This window comes from Leopardus geoffroyi, chromosome B2 (assembly GCF_018350155.1).
Source record: "Leopardus geoffroyi isolate Oge1 chromosome B2, O.geoffroyi_Oge1_pat1.0, whole genome shotgun sequence".
Lineage (NCBI taxonomy): Eukaryota > Metazoa > Chordata > Mammalia > Carnivora > Felidae > Leopardus > Leopardus geoffroyi.
In genome coordinates, this window is record NC_059332.1 from 104,953,428 (window position 1) to 104,978,492 (window position 25,065).

Sequence of the window (25,065 nt, forward strand, 5' to 3'; positions counted from 1 at the left end):
CCTGTCTTCTGAAAGGATCTTTTGCATTTCTTTCTTCTTCTCAGCATGGCACTCTCTGTGACTTCTTTCCATTTGGGGATTAGAGATAAGTTTAGGGACATTATACTTGCACTGGATAATTTCAGTCTTCCCTATAAATTTGAAAGATATATCACTGTACCAAAGTATAGGTGATAAAGGAAGAAGTGAATACTTTTGGAAAGAGGCAAAAATCCACAGTATCAACAGCAAGGATTTTACTAAAGAGTCGATTGGAGATGAGTAAGTGGGTAGATATGCAGAGGTAAGATAGAAGTTGATGCCTCAGGTTTATAGTTGGGATTGAGGTAGAATGAACACCTGGTCCCCCTCCCCTGCCTCGTTTAACTCAGGAATTGCCTGACAAGTGGTCATCTAGCCTCCACATTCATTTAGGACTAGACCTGAGAAGAAAGTTTACAAAAGGATTAGTACAAAAGGAGTTTTCTCCAGCATCCAGCTCAACGAAGAGAATGCCATCAGGTTTGACCAAAAGAAACAGCTAGGTGGGACCTGGCTGTGAGCAGAGATTGGGTGAAATGGGTAGGGCAGATATGAGAGGCATATGTGTAGATTAGGAGATGTGGAGAATGGGACCAGATTCCCAGATGCTAAAGATAGTATGAAATGTAGACAGTCAAGTCAACTGGATATTCACCAAGATATCCAGTTAAGCATGCATGACCTTGGACATACAGACACAAACGTTAAATATCTGGCCATATTATAGGCTCTGACTTGGGGTATTTCTGGCAGGACACTTTTTTTTTTTGGCCTGTGGATCTGTGGCCAGTGCTTATTCTTTTCTGCCCAGTTATCAGAGTCTCCAGCAGTTTAGTAAAGCTTTTCTTTTCCTTAAAGATTGTTTCCTAGTAGTAACACTTTATATATCTATAGAAACTCACCATAATAAGATATTTAGCACAAAATAACAGGAGTGGTATAGGTGTACAAGAAATAATAATTCATTAGAAAGCATCTTTATTCTTTTAAATTCTCCATTTTAAAAGAAATGTCAGCAGTACAGGAAATTTTTTTTTATTTGTAAATAGCAGCACTAATAAAGCCCTTAGACCAAACCATTAAATAATAATAATAATAATCTTTGGGAATATAGTTAAAAGGAGGGACATGAAGGGAATCACTCTAAATTTCAAAACAGAACAACCTCAGTGAAAGTCTTAGCACCAAGACAACTAGCCAGTGGAAGGAGAGGCCTGCCCGGTCTGGGCAGGAGTGGATGGGAAAAGTGGTGGAATGTCTAACCGCATGTAAAATGGGCTGAAAGTTTTGAGGTGGCGTTTAGAAAAAGTCTCTGAGAAAAACCCATGCAAACCATCCATGGACTGTTGGGAAACCAAATGAGATACTCTGGGTGAGGAGTGAGATCTGAGGTGGGCCAGGCACCTTAACAAGGACGTGGCAAGACTTAGGGGCACAGCAGTACCTCTCACTTATAGTGCGAGCTTTGTGCTCAAGGGAGGGTTGAGAAGGCAGCGGCTATGGTGCCAGCTGTCAGTAAACCGTAATTATTGCCCTGCGTAACCTTGAAAGGGTCAAGGTTGTAGTACATTTTACCTCCAAAGGGTTTGTCTTGGTACACAAAGAATTTTATCACTTCTCTATATGTAGTTATGTTTGTATAGTTATATGATTATATACATAATTATCCCTCAGTTTTTAAAGGTTTACATCTTGACACATTAGTTAATCTATTCAGTAAATGATCTTTGCATGTTTCTTAAGAGCTGGGCACTCTTCTAGGTGTTAGGGGTATAGCAGGAAGCAAAGTGATCCCCTGGAGCTTAATTCTAGAGGATGGAGCTAGGCACACAAAAGAAATAAGTAAATTATATAGTAGATTAGAAGATTATTAGTGCTATAAAGAAAAAATAAAACCCGGAAGGGAGTTAGGGGATGGTGATGATTGACTTAAGTAAAATGAACACAGCCAACCTCACTGAGAAGGTGACATTGAACAAAAACTTAAAGGAGGTGAGAGAGCAAGCCATGTAGATGTCTGGGGGTAGCGTTCTAAGCAGAAAGAACAAGCACACAGATGCTGAGGAGGGAGCGTGTCCCATGTGTACCAGAAGAGCAAGGATGCCACATGGCTAGGATGGGGAAAGAGAGAAAGAGCTGTAGGTTGTGAAGGCAGAGAGGCAACGGGGCCAGGCCATGTTGTATCTTGAGACCGATTGTAAGCACTTTGGTTCTTACTCTGAATGATGGGGAAGCCGTTGGAGGGTTTTAAATGGAGCAGTGACATAATCTGAATTGTGATCGAACAAGGATGGCTCTGGCTCCTGTGTTGAGAATGGCCATTGGGAGGTAAGGGTGAAGTCAGGCAGACTAGTTTGGAAGCTTTTGCAGTGATTCAGGCAAGATATGGTGTGGCTTAGGCATTATGGCAGTGGCGAAAGTGTCTGGATTCTAGGTATATTTTGAGGATGGAGTCAACAAAATTGGCTGATGGTTTAAACACAGAGACAGAGTAGGTAAGGGAAGGAGCGGGAGTTTGGGCCTGAATTCCTGGCAGGATTGGTTGCCAATAACTGAGATGGGCAAGTCCTGAGAAGACAGTGCCTGCATCTTTGGGTTAATTACATGTATGTAGCATTGTTTCACAGACCAAGTCTGTGGTATTCTGAGTTTTGATTATGATTCATGAGAGGACATTTGGAAAGTACTCAGGGATTTTGGTGCCAAAGAACTATGATCTGTGAGACAAAAATGAGAATCAAAAAAAGTACATATAAAAATGGTTGAGAATGTGAAAGGCAGTGAAAAGAAAAAATTAAATTTTGTCATTGGTGAGTATTTGAAGATTGGAAACATGGAAGAGTGCTTGAATATAAGTAAGGAATGAAAAAGAACTTTAAATATAGCGAGAAAAACATCACTCTGCAGTATATACTCAGTAGACATACTCATGAATGTATATACGTATCCAGTAAATGAAATTTTAATTTTGATTATGCTGGAATTATGGGTTTGATGCCAGCAAATTACTTTCCCATGAAATTCTTTTAAGCTTTTTGCCTAACTTCTGTGTATTTCGTTTTTTATTTTTTAAGTATTTTTAAATATTTATTTTGGAGAGAGAGAGAGACAGACAGTGTGAACAGGGTAGGGGCTGAGAGAGAGTGGGAGACATAGAATCCAAAGCGGGCTCCAGGCTCTGAGCTATCAGCACAGAGCCTGATGCGGGGTTCGAACTCACGAACTGCAAGATCATGACCTGAACCGAAGTCCGATGTTCAACTGACTGAGCCACCCAGGCGCCCCTGTGTATTTCTTTTTTTAGATACTACCTAAAGCTTTCAGGCGGTCTGTAAGTACAACACTGTATATCCTGCTGTGTCCTGTGCTTCAACGGCAACATCCTTGGACAGAGACAGAATCATTTTCCTGGGGAGAAAAAATCAGCAAAAGTTGAGTGAAAAAGAAGATTTGGTGAAGAGTATCACCACATTTTCTAATGGGGCAAAGTGTGTGGCAAGACTTTCACGATTCTAATGGGAATTTAGATGATTGGACTAAAAAGAAGGTTGGGTGGGGGCTTCCCGCTGACCACCATTGGGCCCAGTGATCCACTAGAAAGTACTCACAAGAAGCTGTTTTAATCATGAATATGGTTTAACAAAGCCAAAGATACAGATTAAAATCAGCAAAGGGACATGGCACATGGGGCAAAGTCCAGGAGACACCAGGCACAGGCTTCCAGGTGTCCTCTCTCAGTGGAGTTGTACTCTGGCAACAGTATGGGACAGCAGGTGCGAAGTGTTGCCAGCCAGGGAAGCTCACCCCAGCTTGGGGTCCAGTCATGTAGACGTGCAGCACCTGCTTGGCTGACTTCGGCTCTTCAGACTCTAGCCCCTCAGAGCAAAGATAGGAGTTTGTCATAAGTCACATTGTTAGTACAAACCATCTGGTCATGCTGGGTACTAGATGGCCTGAGGCCTCAGGTATACAAAGGCTTTTTATCAGGCAAAATATTACAAAGGCTCAGAGCCCATCTCCTATGAGCCAGACAAGGGCCAATCCTGAAGACAGGCCTTTCTTAGAAATTTTGTAGGGTTTGAGCAGTAGGCCTATTGAGTTAACCCATTCCTGCATAGTGTGGTAGGGCTTTGAACATGGTATTAGTGTTTCTTAGAGTCATTATCATTAGAGGGTAAACCTCTAGGACCTGATCTTGGAGGAGAAAGATATAAGGGCATACCCAAAATATACAGTCTTAGCTAAATTCATAAATGAGTGAAACTAAGTAGATTGCACGTGAGAGGTTAAATGTGTTTTGTGGTACTTAGCCTGAGAATCTATAATTGATGTCATGACTCATTCCACAGAAATTTGCAGATACAGAAGTTTACTAGAAGAATGAACCTGCAAGTACATGTGGTATTGACTAAGATCAGGGAAGAGGTGGAAAGGAAGAAGGTAGCCCTGAAGTTAATGTCGAGGCAGAGGAATTGGTTCATTCAACTCTGGAGAAGTTCCATGAACTGCTGTCCGCAAGCTGGAGCCGAGGAAAGCTGGTTGTGTTACCCCAGTCCAGGGACAGGAGAAGGCTGATGGCCCAGCTCAGGCAGGCGAGCAGACAAGAGAGCAGGAGAGCGAGTGTGCACACGAATGAGAATGAATTCTCCCTTCCTCTACCTTTTTGTTCGGTTCAGACCCTCAGTGGATTGACTGAGGCTCACCCACATCAAAGAGAACAGTCTCGTTTACTTGGTCTACTCAAATGCTAACTTTTATGGAAACCCCATCACAGACGATCCAGAAATGGCCAGTCAAGTTGACATATAAAATTAACCATCACAAATGGTAAGAAAGGAAGTCACATACCTAAAAATCAAAGGGGAGCGTTGGTCACAGAATTAAAGGTAGTTTTATCCACAAATTCAAGGAATTACATTATCAACTGAAAGTTAATGCATATTGCCATTTAGGGGAAGTAGAAAATGTATTTCAATCAAACATCAGATTTTTGAAGTTGTATTTAGGTTTAGAAGTGATTCTTTTCATCTTTTAAATTTCATCAAGACTAGGGTTTCTATGTTTAGGATGTTTTTCTGACTGTAAACACATGCGTCATCATGGTATATCTGTAAGCTTTATCTCTCTATATAAATATTGGTTGATGAAGAAATTGTGTTAGATTTGAAGATTTCTTTTCTTCTCAGATGTGTTCAGTTACTTGGAATATGTCACCTAAAAATTATAAATGTGCAGTTGAGCAGGAAGGAGAAACCTCTTGGCTTCACATACTTTATATTTGTCAAAATATTTTGGTATTTTTAGGCTCCTGATGACTCTGCAAGATTCTGAACACACAATGCATTGTACCTATTTTAAAAATAACATTCTTCATGTGTTAGTTCTGTGAGCATTTCCTCCTGCTGTCATGGCCCCCTTGCTCTCAGTTGGACTGACCTTGGCAGTCTCATCGATAAGAAGATGATGGCTGCTAGCACTTACAGAATACCTCCTAAATCCTAGACACCCTTTTAATGTTTTAAGTAAATCAGCTACTTAAAGATCACAGAAACCCTATGAGGAAGGTATTATCCAGTTTACAGAAGAGAAAACAGGGGCATAGCTAGGGCTGTGGTGGTGCTGGGATTCATTCAGACCTTGGAAGTCTGGTTCCAACTTGTGCCCACAGCCACCAATCATGTTCTTTCCTTTTTTTTTTTTTTTTTTTTTTTTTTTTGAGAGAGAGAGAGAGAAGGTGCAAGTGAGCGAAAACCAGATTGAGAGAGAGAGAGAAAGAGAATATACCAGGAGGGCAGAAAGAGAGAGGGAGGAGGAGAGAGAGAGTAGTGGGGCTCACCTGAAACAGGGCTCAAGCTCACCCTAAGCAGGGCTCGAGCACACCCAACGTGGGACTTGAACTCACGAACTGTGAGATCATGATCTGAGCCAGTCAAATGCTTAATGACTGAGCCACCCAGGTGCTCAGCCACTAATCATGTTCTGAGTTAAATGGTGATGGACAAGTGTTTTGGGGGAACTCTTACCAGAAAGTGGTAAATGCTTTATAGGTGTTATTTAACCTCCCAACTGTTATATGACACAAATACTATTTTCATCTTCATTTGAAATAAGGGACTAGGTTTTTAGATAGTTATAGTTGACTTGTCCAGAGTCACAGAGCAGTAAACCAAGGCCACTCTGATACCCCTCTTAGCCACCTCACCAGTCTGCCTTCATCAATCTATGGCAAGAAGAAAAATTGTATTTTAGTTTTCATGAGTATTTATGGTTTAGTTTAATTGTTATTTGAAGCTATATGCAGTTACATTCAGCCATTGGCTTCGGTATCTTTATCTTCCTTTCTATGCTTTATATTTTTAGCTAGTAATGCCAGAAAAGAGTGTTTTCATGGTTAAAGCTATTGCTGGGAAGGCCATAGGTGGTTTTGCATACCCTTCCAGGAAAGCTTTGGTTACTTACTGTTGAGAAAAATTTTGGAAAAAAAAAAGATTTTTAATTTTCTTTTTGGACCAGGTATAGTCAATAATCAGTTAAATAAATTATGTTGGACTAAGGGAGAATTCTATTCATCTTTATTGTCAAAGTAATATAAGCTCTGCAGTTAAAAAAACACAACTCAGAAACATCATTTTCTTAGATTTTTATCCTATAGTTATTAAGTGAAGAGCATAGTTTTTCTTGTTTACATTTTTTTGGTTTGTTTTTTGTTTTTTTAGAAAGAGAGAGTATGTGAGCAGCGGGGAGAGGGGCAGAGGAGGGTGAGAGAATCTTTTTTTAATGTTTATTTATTTTTCAGAGAGAGAGAGAGAGAGCACAAGCAGGGGAGGGACAATGAGAGAGGGGGACAGAGGATCTGAAGTGGGGTCTGCACTGACAACAGTGAGCCTGATGCAGGGCTTGAACTCACAGCTCAACTGACCGAGCCACGTAGGTGCCCTGAAAGAGAGAGAATGTTAAGCAGACTCCACACTCAGTGCAGAGCCTGAGTGGGATTTATCCCACAACGCGGGAATCGTGACCCCAACCCAAATCAAGAGTCAGTGACTCAACCAACTAAGCCACCTGGGCACCCGTCTTGTTTAGTTTTTACCCCGTGCCTAGCATGGTTCTTTGATTTAATAGCTGCTCAATACATAACTGAGTTAATTAATTAATGTTTACAAGTAATTCTTAGCCCCTACATGGATATTCCAGTTGTGGAAAAAAAGTGCATTGGAAAACTTTCACGTTCATAAGGTACTACTTCTTAAAAGTTTTGGAATACCAAAAAGAAATACAGTTAATTATACTCAACATTATATTATTCTGAAAATAGTATCAGAGTAAAAAGTTCTGAAAATACTGTAGGATATGGTATTCCAATACCATCATTAAAATCAATCAAGGGATGCCTGGGTAGCTCAGTTGGTTAAGTGTCCAACTTCGGCTCAGGTCATGATCTCATGGTTCATGAGTTCAAGCCCTGCGACAGGCTCTGTGCTGACAGCTCAGAGCCTGGAGCCTGCTTCAGATTCTGTGTCTCCCTCTCTCTGCCCCTCTCCTGCTCGCACACTGTCTCTCTCTCTCTCTCTGTCAAAATTAAATGAACGTGAAAAAAAATTTTTTTTAAAGAAAATCAAAATTGTAATGAAGAGGTACCAATTAGAAGATGTCCAGTTGTTAGACTGCTAGATAAACTACAACTGATTTATAGCTTAGAAAGTAGAACCGTTTCGGGACTCCTGGCTGGCTCAGTCAGAGGAGCATGCAACTCTTGGTCTCAGGGTCATGAGTTTGAGCCCCACAATGGATGCAGAGATTACTTAAATAAGTACAACTTAAAAAAAATTTTTTTTTTCAACGTTTATTTATTTTTGGGACAGAGAGAGACAGAGCATGAATGGGGGAGGGGCAGAGAGAGAGGGAGACACAGAATCAGAAACAGGCTCCAGGCTCTGAGCCATCAGCCCAGAGCCTGACGCGGGGCTCGAACTCACGGACCGCGAGATCGTGACCTGGCTGAAGTCGGACGCTCAACCGACTGCGCCACCCAGGCGCCCCAAGTACAACTTTTAAAAAGGTATAACCATTTCATTTCCTTTTTGTAAGCAAAATTAGCTACTTTAGTGTTCTCCCAAGTGATTTGTAGATCCTCCACCACACCTCTACCCTGCTTTCACTTTGCCTCCGTGACAGTACAGATTTTACTTTCTTTCTATTTTCTGTAAGACAGCCATGCTCTCCAAAGCTGGATCTGACTTATTCGCTTATTTATTTAGGTAATACCTTCATTTATTTGTTTTTTAAAGTAAGCTCTATGCCCATCATGGGGCTTGAACTCACAACTCTGAGATCGAGAGTCACGTACTCTACCAACTGAGCCAGCCAGGTGCCCCGAAAGCTGGATCTTAATGGTTCTTAGTTTCGTAGTAAGGTGCACCAGGCAGACAGAACTCTACTGCTAAATGATGCCTTCAGTTTGAGAACCACTAAATTACTTACTCAAGTAGCCCTCTGGTGAATGGGATCTGGAGCCTTCATTTTAAGCATAATTTCGGTTAACCATTCTCACAGAAGAAAGTTATAGTTATCATTGTTGGCCTAAGAAAGAAGTGAGGTCCAGATTATATTGTGAGGAAATGTGTTATCTTCACAAACACTTTCCTGAGGACAGTGTTGGACTGCACAGAGCTGCACTTAACTTATAAACCTAACTTCAAGTTCCTCCAGTGTTGAGCATGAAGGTGATGTGTGCCATGATTATACATGGTGTGGTTTTGCTGTGTGGGTTCAGGGTTGTAATTACTCCCTCAGTAGTGCGTGTAAATTCTTAGGGGTTCCATATGCTGTAGTTTCATATCGTGGATTTTTGTTTAGAAATGACTTTTTGGGGAGATATATTTCATTTCATCCTAAATAAGGAAAACAATAAGCCCTCAGTAAAAGGAACTTTCAATTTGATTAAGAGCCCTTGGTTTTTAAATTTTTCTTTTTTGGCTGAGTCTATAGGCTTTACACATCAGGGAGTATAATTTTAGGGAATGATTGTATAGTACCAAAACCATATGTTTTCTTAGGATTTGATGTATGTAAGAATAATGTTAGATTTATTTCACTACAGAAATTTATGAAGGACATATAAGGTTTTATTTTGATATTGAGGTAAAATTATTTTTCAAAAAATTATCCAAATTATACATTTAATAAAAATTGAAATAGGCAAGTAAGGAGAACCTTAAAAATATGTATATTCCGTTAGTTAAAAAATCCGTGGAAACAGTGGAGTAGTGTGTGTGAGACCACAGCAGGTTGTTTCTCAAATACTTGGAAATAGGTTTCTCTGAGAGTTAAATCCCAAAATAGATCAGAGAAGGAAATGTGCGGCTCTGTTACAATACGTTAATGCTCTCAGGGCATCAGAGTTGTCTAAAACCCAATTAGAGGCCTAAAAATGAGGGAACTAGGTTTTCAGTGGAAGAACACACGAGAAAGAATTGCTGACTTCTACAGTGTCTATACATTTTCCAAGGAAGAGCGTTCTGTTGTCTGGTCAGCAGGACTGCTTTAGCCCTTCCTGGATATGGGCACATCCAATTCTACTGTGGGAGGTGTTTGTCCTAATCACATAACTAACTGACTGCTGGGCCCATCCATTGGCTTGGGCAAACTGGAGCCAGTACTCTTGAGCTGAGCTTGATGGGCTTGGTGGCAGGAGCTGTGGGACATGTATATTTTGCTCTTCTTTCCTAAACGATTCAATTAAAAAATGTTTGTTCTTAATGATACCCCAAGGGCATCTGTGATATATGCTGACAACACAGCCTCCTTTCAAGCAAATTATGCTCTTGACTGGTTGAGTTACCCCAATCCCAGGGCCTCTCCCCCAGCAATTATCTAATAATTTTACTCCTTGTGTACATTTCTGATGAAGTCAGAAAATATCTCCCAATCTGACTGATGGTTGTATTTCTTATGAATTAATGCACTGATATCCTGGGAGAGAAGGGTTTTGGTTTTATTATCATCAGATAGCACATCCCAGGATGATCAGCTGGAATACTGATGACATTGCCTGAGCCAACAGCAGACCCTTGAGGTTAGGGTCTTATCAACTCAGGCAGTGGCAACAGATGTCTCCCAAGTACTCATGCATCCCTTCAGTCATATAAATTTGTTACTAGGAAACACTCCCCAGCCAGAGATTTTCTTTTCTACTCCCTGTTATATACTGGCCCTTTTGAAAGAATACAGTAAGAAGCAGTCACCTTTTATACACCAAGAATTACAGACCTTGGGAGGCAGTCAAACTCAGATAATCATTTATTTAATCATTATTCTTTTCTTTGAGGGTCAAACCCCTGCCCAGTACTTAAAAATCTCAAGGGTTATATTCATTCTTTTCCAGTGAGTATTGAGCGAGCTAATGAAATATGTGTTAGAGTCAGGAGCATTGTGTTTGAGTTTCAGCTAAGTTTCTAACAAACGCTCGACCTTGCTCAGTCAGTTAATATCTGTGATTCTCCTTCTTTTGCTCCTTTTTCTTCCAAAAAACTTTTATGGATGGATTAATATAACCTTGCATGCCCCAAACTTCTTCCCTTTTATTAAAAATATTTATAGAGCTCTGGAGTGCCTGGTGGCTCAGTCGGTTAAGTGTCTGACTTCGGCTCAGGTCAGGATCTCAGTTCCGGGGTTCGAGACCTGTGTCATGCTCTGTGCTGACAGCTCAGAGCCTGGAGCCTGTTTCAGATTATGTCTCCTTGTCTCTCTCCCCACCCTCAAAAATAAATAAACATTAGAAAAATTATTTATAGAGCCCTTCCTTCATGTCAGGTTCTATGTGAAGTGCATCACATAATATTTAATCACTCTGTGAAGTTGGGATCATTGATGGATGAGAGAATGGAGACTTTGAGAGCAGGAGTCAGTTGATCAAAACTAGCAGACAGCAGAGCAGGGGTTTATACTCCTGTCTGCCCAGCTCCATGCCCGGTGTTAATCATAATGTAAGAGTGTTTTTAATCCATCTTAATTTGGGACATGTTTTACTTTCTACAGGGTAATCTCAGTCTTCAATCCTTATACTTTCTACATTTTCTGAAGCCAAGGAAATTGAAAGACCTTTTGTATCATCATGTGTTTCATTTATAAACTGTCCCAGACCATTTGGAAACCTTCATTTTTGAAACTCGATGTTACTAGTCTAGTTTCTAGTTCTTTTTCTTCTCAGCATATTCTTTCTGTGCTTTCTTTGTGTAAGGATGGCAAAAATGGAACTTTTAATGTCACTGAATATTGTTAAAAATTTCATTAAAGAAAAGAATGTTGGCTTAGCATTTAAGAGATTGGGTTCTAGTTTTGCCTGTAAGATACCGTTAGAGTATCAGTAGACACTAACTCTAAATACTGTTTGTAATATTAAGTTATTATAAAGTAAAAGATCAAATGTGTGAAAAGCATTTTACACAAAATTTCTCTGTGTGTCAGTAACCATAACAGCTGCAGTGGATTGTTGGAACCAGGATTAAAGCAAAATAATTTTAGGCTTATTGTTGCTTTGTGAGGACCTACTTAAAATAATTAGAATTCAGGCATCTTCTTAGACACCTGTTGTGTTATTTGGCTTGGCCTAAGCATAATGTCAAACTTTGGACTGCTACTGATATAAGCAGGGTGGAGATGATTAAATTGCTGTCTCAATTATCTGGTAGTGACAGGTTAATTCTTAAATGACTACAGTATATTATAGTCATTGATTAGGTCAAAATTTAGGAATGTTTTGCTTTCCGAGCTGTGTTGAGTGAGACAAAAGAATGGGAAGAAAAGCTGGATAAGGAAAGTTAGTGTGTTATAGGAGAAGAGAAAGACTTTTAGGGGAAATGAGGCTCAGTAGAGTCATTCAGAACTATCCTGAGAATTGCTATGGGTAAACTGAAATACTAGTGTCACCTGCTGAGGGTTGCTCGTGATTTTGCCGTATTGAAAATGCTATGCTCTGAGCTGGGCCAAATGCAGCCTGAAGATTGAAGGGAGTTGACAGTGCTCTGCTGTGTCTGCAACACACTGAACTGGGGGGAGAATGGCTTGAGAGATCATCCACAGACCTCTGAAAGTATAGACTTGTCCAGCGTGTGTCTGTGTGTGAATGAGTGTGTGTGTGTGTGTGTGTGTGTGTGTGTGTGTGTGTGCGTGCGTGTGCGTGTGTGTGCTCTGAGCTGTCAGCCCACAGCCCAACACGGGGCTCGAATTCAGGAACTGTGAGATCATGACCTGAGCCAAAGTCGGACGCATAACATACTGAGCCCCCTAGATGCCCCCGAGTTGGCCATTCTGGTAAACTCAGTGGCCATTGTTTTACTCAGCATTTCAACATCTTCCAGTAGTCATTCAGCTATCACCTTCAACAATTTTTGCCTTATCTATTTACTTTTTTGTAATATAAACTTTTAAATTTAAATTTGTTGTAAATAGGAATTTTATATCTGCTGTTAAAACTTCAGGTTAGATGTACTAGTTATAGTTTTTCCTAACATACATTGAAATAAGTTGGCGTAATACCTGTCCATCTGTGGTCTACCTAAAATTATCTTGAGAAATGCTCCTTTCATGTTATTCCAACTCTTCACAGAGTGGTACACAGAATGCTGAAGGTAGAAGTTTAAATATGTATAGATTAAAATAATTTTTTTAATACGTATTTATTTTTTAGAGAGAGAGACAGACAGACAGAGAACACAAGTCGGGGAGGGGCAGAGAGAGTGAGGAGACACAGAATCTGAAGCAGGCTCCAGGCTCCAAGCTGTCAATGCAGAGCCTGATGAGGGGCTCGAACCCACGAATTGTGAGATCATGACGTGAGCTAAGGTCAGAGCTTAACCACCTGAGCCACCCAAGTGCCCCCCAGAAGGTAGAAGTTTAAAGAGGAAACCCAAAGACTAGAAATAGGGGCTTTTCAATGGAATTTTCTAGACAGACTTAAGATGGTAGACATCTCCTTTTAGGTTATCAGCCTCAGTAGTTTGGGTTAGGCTTTAATTAGGTTTAATTTCTTTCTTTTTTATCTTTCTTTCAAAATTATTTTTAGGCTGCAGGAGTTTCTAGGCCTTGTAAATAGTTTGTTTCCTCTATAAGTTTCCTAGCAGAATTTTTTTCTGAAAAATTCTAAACTTGCTTTGGCTTCAAATAAGGGGGAATAAGGTTTCTCCTTTCTCATTTTTAGTGATGATATCTACTCTGCCAGTCCTAAGCCCAAGGGTTAGTTCACTTCAGCCAGCATCAGGAGCTGCCTTTTCCTTGTCAAGCACAGTGTTAAGCCCTGTGATACAAAGAGGAAGCTATGGTCCCACCTTCTGTGAGGCACAGCATATAAACCGCCAGAATAGTTCCATGTGATACAAGGATGTGCCAAATACAGAAGAAATGAACTCTTCGGATAGGTCAACAAAGGCCTTAATCACCGGGAGAGCTGCGAAGGCTGGGTGGTTGAGTGCAATGTAATAAGAAGGCAACATAGTCTGTGACACGATGAACGCTGTGGTCCTTTCTTTTCAGGCAGTCTTTGTGATTGTTCTGTGGAATTTCTGTGGGTTCTGCATTGGTCCACATGGTATTCCAACAAGAATTAATGTCTTAAATGTGTGGTAGGTAGCTCACAGCCTTTCTGCCCTCATACCCGCATGTGAATTTGAAGCACTAACTAGGGAACTTTCAATAACAGTTGGCATGTTGAGATGGCATCATTCCCAAAACAACATCTTAATGAGGTTCTGTGCTTCAGGAGCAACTCTTCTTGTTTAAATACACTTAGCCATGACCTACGTAACTGGACGCAATGTGGCAGAAGTGCCTGGGATCACAGCGTGAGTCCTACATTGTAAGGGATCCTCTGGAGCGCCCCACTACCTCAGTAACTCTGGACCTGGGTAGGAGGATAGTGTGGATAACAGGAGGAGAAAGAGAATAAAACCAATCTGCTTGTAGCTACGTTTAGGGAATGTTGGTATAGGATCTAAGACAAATTCTAGTCTCCCAGTGGGTTCTTAGCCATCCTCCAAAACCCAGCACCTCACAAACACCTAGAACGTGAGCTACACATTCAAAAATGAGTAGTTGAGAGAAGATCTTCAATTAAGCATCAAAGGAAAAACTCCTAATCCATCCTCACACTGGGTGCCTAAAACCTCCACAGTGTTAATTGCATTGGTAACTGCATCCAGCCTTAGACTTTGGGGGATTTAACATATGCAGGCTCTTTTTTTAATTGTTTGCACGGATATTCAATGAAAAAGAGCAAAAAATAAGCCTCGGAGTGGAGGTGGGGGCTGTGGGGACTAAGCATGACTTCAGACCCAGCCATGTCTCTGTGTTGCCAGAGACCACACCCCTCCTCAGACATAACCACAGAGGACTATTTCTTTTGGCCAGGCCTCTGACCTTGAAGGGTCTAGCCAGCCGCCGTGAAGCTTTGGGTGCTAGACATAATATGAGTAGATTCCAAGAGTTATTTCTATTTCATATATTTTATTTAGCATGGCTATACCAATTTTTTTTTAATTCATCACAAGTTCTACTCTTGAAATACATCTAAAATGCTTTGCAAAATTGCTGCCATTAAATTTCATACGTATAGTCTAAAACACATTCAGAAATATAAAGAATATTAGAATTAATGGCAGCGTCCATAAGTGATGCCATATTGCCTTTTTCTTGGAGATACAGCAAGCTGAGAGTGTGGATTGATCTCCAATGTGTGTTAAATCTTTAGTTTTCTTTCTTGTGAATTTGATGAGGCAGTTTTTCCTTGGAAAAATAGTTTGTGTTCAGCTGGGGAGGTTGATTTTTCTCCATCAGTTTCTCTCTTTAATAATTGAAAACTACTGTTCATTATTTACATAAAACTGTCTTTTTCTGGTCTGCTTTCTATAACCTTTCCCCTCTGAAGAATTTTAAGAATTCCCTGACTTTCCTCTGGGGGATTTTATGCCTGCTTTATCCCAGATGTAGGACATAGACTAGGCCGAGGTTTTCTTTTTTCTTTTCTCTCCTTTTTTTAAATGTTCTTGTATTTGAAAGACGTTCTTTTAACCTGTGCCACTGAAAAAAGGGTTTTTTAAGAAAGTTAAGTGGTTAAGAAAATATGAGCTTGGTTTCAATGTCTGACTTACTGGATGACATACCAAAATCCCATGTGCAAAATGAAAAAGTGGGCAGCAGTGTCAAATAATAAGGGGAAAATGCACACATGTTCTTTCAGCCTTTTGATTCTGGGGTTTTATTTTCTGAGTGAAGGCCTGTCAGTTTCTAGTCCCAGCAGCTCCTTGTCTGGTCTTTCACTGCATACTTGGCTGATGTCAGCCCAGGGATTGCAAGGGCTTGGCTGACGGTTTACCTTGCTTTGTCTTCTCCGTCCCCACCTTCTGCTGACACAAAGAGAATATAGCCTTACTCGTAATATTTTGTCTGCTCACATTCTTACAGATGTATTGATCCTAATCCCTGCTTTAGAATGCAGATTGTTAGGAAGCTGGGAGAGGCCAGAGTAAAGGAGCCTATATGAAGAAAGACAGGATTAGGATGCCTGGGTGGCTCAGTGGGTTAAGCATCCGGCTCTTGATCCGAGCTCAAGTCTTGATCTCAGGGTCGTGAATTCAAGCCCTGCATTGGGCTCCACACTGGGGGTGAGGCCTACTTAAAAAAAGAAAGAAGGAAAGACAGGATTTTTCTTCTTTCCTAATGTCCATTCAGATTCCCAGACAACATTTCACCACCAGCTTTTGGTTACTGTGGTTTTCATATTAATGTCTAAAAAATACCATAAAATCTAAACTTTTTTTGTATGACAAAGTGTGAGAAAAATACCAAGGAGAGTTTTTCTTCCCTGCTTGAGCAAATATATTACATGGTTTCCCCAAGTCCAAAGTTCTGTTTCCCTCAGTGAATATATATCTGATGTATCATGTTTCATTGATTAATTAATAAAATTGGATTATTTTTATTTAAGTATGGTTGAGACACAGTGTTACATTAGTTTCAGGTGAACAACTTAGTGATTTGGCACTTTTGGACATTATGCTGTGCTCACCACAAACATAGCTACCATCTGTCACCATACAACGCTATCATAATATCATTGACCGTATTACCTATTATGTTGTACCTTTTATTCCCGTGACTAAATTATTAGGTTTTAGTAAGTCTCTTCCTAGTTCAGATTTTTGTTGCATTTTTTTAAAAAATCTAAATTCATAAGCTTTATTTTTTAAATATTTAGACATCATAATACAAGCAAGGTTGTATTTCCTATTGGTCATGTTCCCCTGGTTGACATACCCTTTTGTTCCTTTTTCCTCATGTAGGATCTTTCGAAGATGGTTTGGCTGCCTTGGAGACTTGGAGATCTGATGCCACGATGAGGACTCACACACGGGGGGCTCCCAGTGTGTTTTTCATATATTTGTTTTGCTTTGTGTCAGCCTACGTCACCGACGAGAACCCAGAAGTCATGATTCCCTTCACCAATGCCCACTACGACAGCCACCCGATGCTGTTCTTCTCCAGGGACGAGGTGGCGGAGCTCCAGCTCAGGGCTGCGGGCTCCCATGAGCACATTGCCGCCCGGCTTACCGAGGCCGTGCACACCATGCTGTCCAGCCCCTTGGAGTACCTCCCTCCCTGGGACCCCAAGGACTACAGCGCCCGCTGGAATGAAATTTACGGCAACAACTTGGGCGCCTTGGCAATGTTCTGTGTGCTGTATCCTGAAAACATTGAAGCTCGAGACATGGCCAAAGACTACATGGAGAGGATGGCAGCTCAGCCTAGTTGGTAGATTTTTGTCTTTTTCTTCTTACTGTATTAACTCTGTAATTTAAAGAAATGAATTCATACTCAGATGAGATTTCAGAGGCCAGATTTTCACATAGGTGTGTGTGAGTGGAGGGGAGGAGTTGCTTGTTATTTGTGGTGTCAGCGGCTTATGAATGGTCCACAGTTTCAAAAGACCCAGTAACGTCCATGTTTAAAGTTAGCAGGAAAATATTTAGCTACAGCCTAGCCAAAGAAAACATAATTTGTTGAATTGAGTAAATACTATCATCTCGATTGTTGAGAATTCTTTCCCCCCTGTTTAACAAGCATGTATTATGGTCATCTGGCTTTAGATTTTGCTTGAGCCCCAAGTGGTTAAGACTTTTGCCAACGAGAGAGTTTAGCCAGTTAAGATCTCTTTACATTTTATGACAATTAGGAGCTAAAAATGAATGTGATAGGATTAACTGGCAATTTATAAACAAGATCTTATCCAATAACTACCAAACTATACTTATCCAAGAACTACCAACATTAGGAAAACCAGTGTTGTGTAGTTATGTGAGGAATTCTAATTACATAATAATTTACTTCAGACGTTCCAAGATTTGAAAACAAACTTACTGCTTCCTTGTTGATTAGCTTACATTTATTTTATTTGTTTATAGTGAATGTGTCTACCTGGTGTCAGAAAGATAGGCAATGAGTTGATTAGGGATCCTGTGGGTATTCTTACTTGAACTGTGTTTTTTGTTTTTTTGTGGTTTTTTTTTTTTTGTTTTCTTTTTTGCTGTTACCACATTTTTACTTTATTTATTTATTTTTAATATAATTTATTGTGAAGTTGGCTCACATACAGTGTATACAGTGTGCTCTTGGTTTTGGGGGTAGATTCCTGTGATTCATCACTTGCATACTTAAACTGTGTTTTAATGCATATTCATGGTATAATTGCACCAAAAAAATACAAATTATATGAAATATCCTTTTAAAATTACAGAGGCTGCTACTTTTTTATAGGGCTATAGACAGCTCATTTTTAAATGCTTAGAAAAAAATCAGTGAATACATATAATGCTGTGATGAGTTATATCCTACACGTCACAGGGGCGAAAAATGGTCATTTGCAAGCTTCCTGAATTCAGTCAATACGGTAATGAAATTTAATTCTTCCTAAATTTCTGCCAGTATCATCAAGAATGCTGTTTGCTTATAGAGTTTGAAGGGTTTTCTGGAATTTCTTAATAAAAAACATTACGGAAGACCTGGTGTTAAATCCATATCAGAGCTGACTTTTTAAGATTCGTTGTTAGGTGTGTATAATCATTTTGAAGCTTATAATATTTTAGGTTGGAAACAACCTTTTTATTTGGTTTGTTTCAGAATTGAGCCATGTATGCAGTTGTTTCTGATTTTGATTTTAATTAACTGATTTTACTCTATTCCTGACACCAAGAAAGAAAACAAAATATGTGTGAAATTTATTTGATATTTGAACTACGAGATTATATTATCAAATGTTATAATTACTCATTTGACATTGTGCCATTGGTTAAAAATGGCACCCATTAAATACTTTATTTAGGAAAAAAAAACTGTTGCCTATAAAGCTGTTTTTCTTTTCTTTTTTAAAAAAAGTTTATTTATTTATTTTGAAAGAGAAAGCGAGAGAGAGAGAGCACACAAGATGGGGAAGGGTAGAAAAAGAGGGAGAGAGAGAAAATCCCAAGCTGGCTCTGCACTGTTAGCACAGAGCCTGATGTGGGGCTTGAACCCACAAACCGTGAGATCGTGACCTGAGCTGAAGTCAAGAGCTGACACTTAACTGACTGAACCACCCCGGTGCCCTTTCTTGTTTGTTTGTTTAATGTTTATTTAAATTTGAGAGGGAGAGAGTATGCACAAGCAGTGGAGGAGCAGAGAGAGAGGAAGAGAGAGAATCCCAAGCAGGCTCTGCACTGTCAGCTCACACACTGACAAGGGCTTGATCCCGCAAACCGCGAGATCATGACCTGATTGGATGCTTAACTGACTGAGCCACCCAGGCGCCCCCGTGTTTGAAATTTATTTGGAGATTTTACTCATTGTTCAAATGACTTTCTAAACTAGAACATCTGTTTAATTCACAAAGTTTTCCTTTTGGCCTTGTTCCATTAAAATGCTCAGTGATGCTCCCCTGGGCCCTTTTCTTATGCCTATAAGAATCTGAAGGTAACGCCAACGAAGAAGGCTTAGGGGAACATAATGGTGGTGTGTCTTTTATCTGTATTAAGAAGAAGTACATCTGAGGTGTACATGCATATAAGTTTCTTAATGTGGTTTATTTTTCAGTTGAGTATTTTGTAGGTAAAGAGCTAAAAGGTAACATCTCTATATTCACTTATTTAAGGCTTTGGGGCCATCGTAAAGGAAAAGTTACAGGAAAATACTATCTAATTATACTGATATAATATATAATATTATATATAATATATAATTATATATTTGATATAATATATGATATTATATATAATATATAATTATATATTTGATATAATATATAATACTAATATAATTATACTGATATAACTGTTACGTGTCCATTTTATATAATGCATACCATCAAGTACAAAGGGAGTCTGAAAGATTGATCCCAAGGGTGGTAGTGATTGAAAAACAAGAGCGTGCAAAACTTGTTTCTTCTTTTAGCGTCATACTTGCGTGTGTCTCCCAGTACCCCAATGCGTGGGCTGCACAGAAAGATGAGTCCTGTCTGTGTGCTGTATGTGCCTTTACAGAGATGCCACATTCTCTCTCACACTCTCCTTGGTTCTTCTGACTTCTTCATAGTAGTAAAAGTAGCAGAGTAATTTAAGCTTGTTCTTAACTTAGTTCTAAAAATCAAATTTAGGGGCCCCTGGGTGGCTCAGTCGGTTAAGTGTCTGACTTCAGCTCAGGTCATGATCTCATAGTTTGTGGGTTTGAGCCCCGCATCATACTCTGTGCTACAGCTCAGAGCCTGGAGCCTGCTTTGGATTCTGTGTCTCCCTCTCTCCCTGCCCCTGTCCTGCTCGTGCTCTGTCTCTGTCTCTCAAAAATAAATAAATGTTTAAAAAAAAATTAAAATAAAAGCAAATTTGAAAAGATGTCATTTTTAACCTCTATATAAAGTGGCAAATCATTTTCAGCTGTAGATCTCATCTTCCAAATGAGAGCTAGAATTTGGGCTGCAGTTGGCTCTGTATTAGATGAAAGCTTGATGAGAGCTTGGGACGCTTGGTGGCTCAGTCGGTTAAGCATCCAACTCTTGATTTTGCTCAGGTCATGATCTCATGATTGTGGGATCGAGCCTTGCATCCGACTCTGCACTGAGCGTGGATCCTATTTGAGATTCTCTCCTTCTTTCACTGCCCCTCCCTACCTCAAAAAAAAAGAACTTAATATGAAATCATTTGGAGAAAGCTTAATGACCTGATACCCTAAATCTAGAACTGGTAACAATAGAAATGCATTTTGATTCACTTAAAGTAAATTCATTTTTTATATAATTCAATTTTTATATAGTGTCACCTAGTCACTAGAGCAAGTTCTGTGTATGTCAATTGGCCTGTGGGGGTATTCTCATTTATAAATGGCTGCTTTCTGCCTTCAGACCTTACATAGTTAAAAAGAACACAGCCAGGGGGTGCCTGGGTGGCTCAGCTGGTTACTCATCTGACTCTGGATCTCAGCTCAGGTCATGACCTCACGGTTTGTGAGTCTGAGCCCCACATTTGAGCCCCATACTGGACCCTGCACTGACAGCATGGAGTCTGCTTGGGATTCTCTCTCTCTGCCCACTTATGTTCTCTGTCTCTGTCTCCCAAAAATAAATGAATAAATAAACATTAAAAAAAAAAAAGAACACAGCTAGACTTCAAATAAATATTCTCCATTAGTTCCCTCCCCCCCCCCCACCTCCCAGAAGCTTAAAATTTAAGGTAGGAAAAAAATAAAAGCAGTTCTTAGTAGGGATTTAAAGAAATATCCAGAAAGTCAATTTTTGGAGTTTTGGGAGTCAGCATATATTACTCTACTTTCCTAAAATTTTCATGTGTATATTTTCATTTACTCATTTCTACTGTGCCTTTCCTCCCACAAGACTGAGGAAACAAAATACAAAATATAAGATTGAAATTAGAAGTAGCTGAGAAAGAAAGGGAAAGAAAAAGGTTGGGGATATCAGCTGAATTAAGAAGGAGACCGTTATAAAATGGTGTCCCTCACAGACCATGGGTGGGCCAAAGTGGGCCTGGCGTTTTTTGACAGCAAAGAGAGTAGGCTTCGTTAGTTCTGAAGTGTAGGGTGTCCATGATATCAAACACGGATCAGTTATTTTACAGAACTACTACCTTTGACCCAAGCGCCAGACAGAAATGTCTCCTGGGGTTTTGGGGAAGAATCTTCCCAGTGATCTCATGAACACCCTTACAGTGCACGTGTGATGAGTTGCTTGCATGGTGCTGTTTTTTACGCCAGACCAGACTAATGTTAAAGGCAGGGTTGTGTCTTTGGCTCACGCATGTATCTTCCAGCTCATAGCATGGCATGAAGTAGATTTCTGTCCAATGAATGAATATACCATAGCATCCCTGGATAAAGCATCTCCAAAGTGAAGTTCATTGAAATACAGGGATGTATGGTTCAGCCTCAGACCACTTTTTTTTTCCCTAGTCTAGCTTAATCCTTCAGTAGAATTTTGTATATGTATCAGGCAGGCTCCCTGTACATTGTGTATCTCACTCAAGCTAGCGATCAGTAGATAGCATTACACTCCTTAGGAAGTTCTTGCAGGGATCTATAGCTAAAAACAAACAAAGGAAGTAGAAAAAAACTCACTCATGATTATTGGAAAACACTACAGATCCTTAACCGCTTAAGAAACGCGCAGTTAAGTTGATCCTATTTCACTTAATAACATGAAGAGATGAATGCATTTAAAAGAGATTTAAGATAAGATTGTAACAAAAAGGATTTGTTGTTCAGCTCTAGTTGATAGCATATAGCGATCCTGTGTGCATTTCCAGGCAACAGGCTTTTTTGTCTAAGCATTGTACACCCTGGGGAACGGGCCTTGCATAGTGGTCTTTGGAGGCAAAACAGTGCTGGCAAGAAACTGAGGTTTCCACAGGTTTAAAAACCTGCCATTTTATTCGCCATGCATCCTTTGGCAGGTGTTTTACCCTGTAGAAACCTCAGTTTCTTCATCTATAAAATGTGGATGAGCCTTCCTGTGCAAGATAGTTCTCGGGATTAAATGAGATAATGCATGTAAAGCTTTTAGCGTTATGTACCTGGCCTGTAGCTTTACTAAAAAGTCTATTATCTTTAGATATGAACATGCAGCTTGATTCTCAAGTTTCTTGATACACACTACTCCGTTTTACCTGCTCTGTCACTCCGGAGTTGTGTTTTTGAGAAGGATTCATTGTGAATCATGCTTTCTTCCTTTCTTTATAGTATTTTTGCTTACTTACCGTCAGAAAATAAATCACAGAGGAAAGAAATTACTTCATTCTTGCATTGCAGCCAGTCAGCTACAGGAAATCAGAACTGGTGAGGGAAACAAAGAAAGTTGAACTTTGGGACAGAGAAGTAATTGTACTTTGATTTGCAACAGACTTAGTACTAAATCCTTGCCTATGAATCGCAACTTCTGGACAGTGATATCCGAGAGTGTATTTGCAAAATAAAATAAAATAAAATAAAATAATAAAATGAAGGAGAGGAAAAAAGAAAAAAAGAAAGGAAAGCCTCTGGCATATGGAAATGAACCAATCAGTCTTATTCCTGTACATTCCAAAATGAAGTGTGTGCCTGTCTTTCTCAGTGTGGCCTGCTGGCTCCGAGTGCAGTTCCCTACAGCTGTTTTGCAGACTTTTTACTTTTCTAAGTTGTTCGGTAAGGCTGGGAATCAAAGGAAGGGGGAGGGTGTAGCTGGGTCCCAACACGCGCAGCCACAGCACTGTGAGTAAAAAGATCAGGTTTTCCTCTCCTGACTTTACAGTGGTGAAGACTGGGAGGCTTAGCCCAGAATGCACCTGGAAACCATTGGATTCCTGGGAAACAAATGTTGGGCTCTCAGAAAACCCAGCCCCCCAGTTCTCCTGCCTCTTTGTCATTCCTGTTTCTCCTTCCTTTTACCCTTTCCCTTCTCGATTTGCCGCTCTTTTTCTCTGTTCTTCTCATTCTGTGATCTAAAAGAAGTGATCCCCTTTTACCCTACTTCAGATCCTTGAAAATAGAAGGCTAAAACTGATGACTATGAGGCTTTTGATGATAGTCAGATGTTTTATAAAAGAGAGCCTACATTTATTCTATTTATTTTTTTAAGTAAACTCTACCCCCAATGTGGGGCTTGAACTCATGACCCTGAGACCAAGCGTTGCATGCTTTCCTGACTGAGCCAGCCAGGCTCCCCGATGATCAAATTCTTAAAAATGTATAGAAACACATGTCAGGAACCTGGCCACTGGGAATTCTCTTCTTGAAGGCTATTTAATAAGCGGGTTGTTGCCAGTATAATAATAAACCAAGACATTGGGTAAGGACTGAGGTCAGGTGACCCACGGTGGGAGGAAGCATGTGAAGAGTGGCTAATTGAGAGGTGACGTCGGGTGTGCGGGTTAGCCGAGCATCTCCTTTGGGGTATGATTGTTCGCTACACAACAAGCAAAGCGTTCTCCACCTATTATTTCAACTGCTGGTGAGGATAAAGTAGTTTTAACAACGCTTCTTTCTAACAACAAATTTAGACGTTCTACAGCAGCTATGATCATACACAAGTGAGCAGAAATCCCAAGTTAATTTTTCTGGTTTTCTTGTTGTTTGACTCTCAGAGTCCGTATTGGTGATGAGTGACTCTCTCTCCTACCCCTCCTGCCCTTTTAGTGTCATTTTGCCTTTTTAAGTGTAACATGGGCTTTTAGAGTTCCCAGAGGGAGCCATGCTTAAGGCCAGAGGAATTCTTGTTCATCTTTTGACAGAGCTCTAAGTCAGTGCTCCTCACCCCATATATACAAACAGGGGCAACACAAGTGGTCCATGTGGTCTTTACAATCTGGACGCTTAAATTTTTCTAATATGAAAAACTTGCCAAGCGTGATGTTTGAATTTTGTGCGTTTCTTGCCCCTTATCTGGAGGGAAAACGTTAATTGACAAGTGCTGCTCGTGTGTCTGTATTCTGTTCCAATGATGCTTCATAGTCATTTTTTTTAAAAGTTGGCTTTCTCTGTCAGGTAAAATAGCAATCAATTTAATACTACTTAAGATGTAGGGTCTTCAGGCACCTGGGTGGCTCAGTCGGTTGAGCATCCAACTTCCGCTCAGGTCACGATCTCGCAGTTCATGAGTTCGAGCCCCACATCAGGCTCTCTACTGTCAGCTTGTCAGCACAGAGCCTGCTTTGGATCCTCTGTCTCCCTCTTTCTGCCCCTCCCCACCGCATGCTCTCTCAACAATAAATAAATCTTAAAAAAAAAGGGGGGGTCTTGCCGACATTAGGTTCTTACTAACGCCGTACAGATATTTCTAACTCCTAGAGAGTAATAATGACGTGAGTATGCCCGTGGAGTCTCTTATAAGTGAATAGTTCATTTTACCTTAGTGATCTTCAGAGTGGCTTTTTATTTCTTCCTCTCCTTCTGCCATATCCATTGAGGGAACATGTTTTAGCCATGCTTGACACAGTCTGCCTCATCCATCTTTCCTTTTCCTTTCCAGTGTCAATATGCTGCATTGGGACAGCAGGAGGAGACATTGTCAGGGGTCTCCAGATCACTGCTTATCCCACATAAGCCTGTGGTTTAGAAGCTTTGTGTGTGGAATGGCTTGGAGGGGAGGAATCAGGAGGAGGGAAAATAGGTAGAAGCTTATAATATTAGTCCAGGAAGGAAATGAAGACCACAGTTAAGACAGTGAGGGTGGAGAGGGGCACCTGGGTGGCTCAGTTGGTTAAGCATCTGGCTCTTGATTTCAGCTCAGGTCATGACGTCACAGCTCGCAAGATCGAGCCCTGCATTGGGCTCTGTGCTGACAGCACAGAGCCTGCTTGGGATTCTCTCTCCTCTCTCTTTCTCTCTCTCTCTCTCTCTCTCTTTCTCTCTCCCCACCCTCTCTTGCAAAATAAATAAACAAAATAAATATAAAAAAAAAAAAAGGACCGTGAGGGTGGAGAGAAGAAGGAATGATTTTAAAAGACACTTAGGACAGAGAAGCTGCACAGGGATTGATGGGATACG

General features: G+C 40.3%; 1 protein-coding gene across 5 annotated transcripts in view; it reads left to right on the forward strand.

The window, feature by feature from the left end:
- Positions 1–25,065, forward strand: part of DSE (dermatan sulfate epimerase) — a 158,708-nt gene that overhangs the window by 87,325 nt on the left and 46,318 nt on the right. For 4 of the 5 annotated variants that reach the window (XM_045499334.1, XM_045499332.1, XM_045499336.1 and 1 more), the window contains exon 2: positions 16,356–16,824. In XM_045499334.1, the coding sequence (XP_045355290.1) occupies positions 16,356–16,824 (469 nt within the window). Of the gene's footprint in view, positions 1–16,355; positions 16,825–25,065 lie in introns of those variants that run through there. The other variant, XM_045499337.1, reaches the window with a different exon arrangement.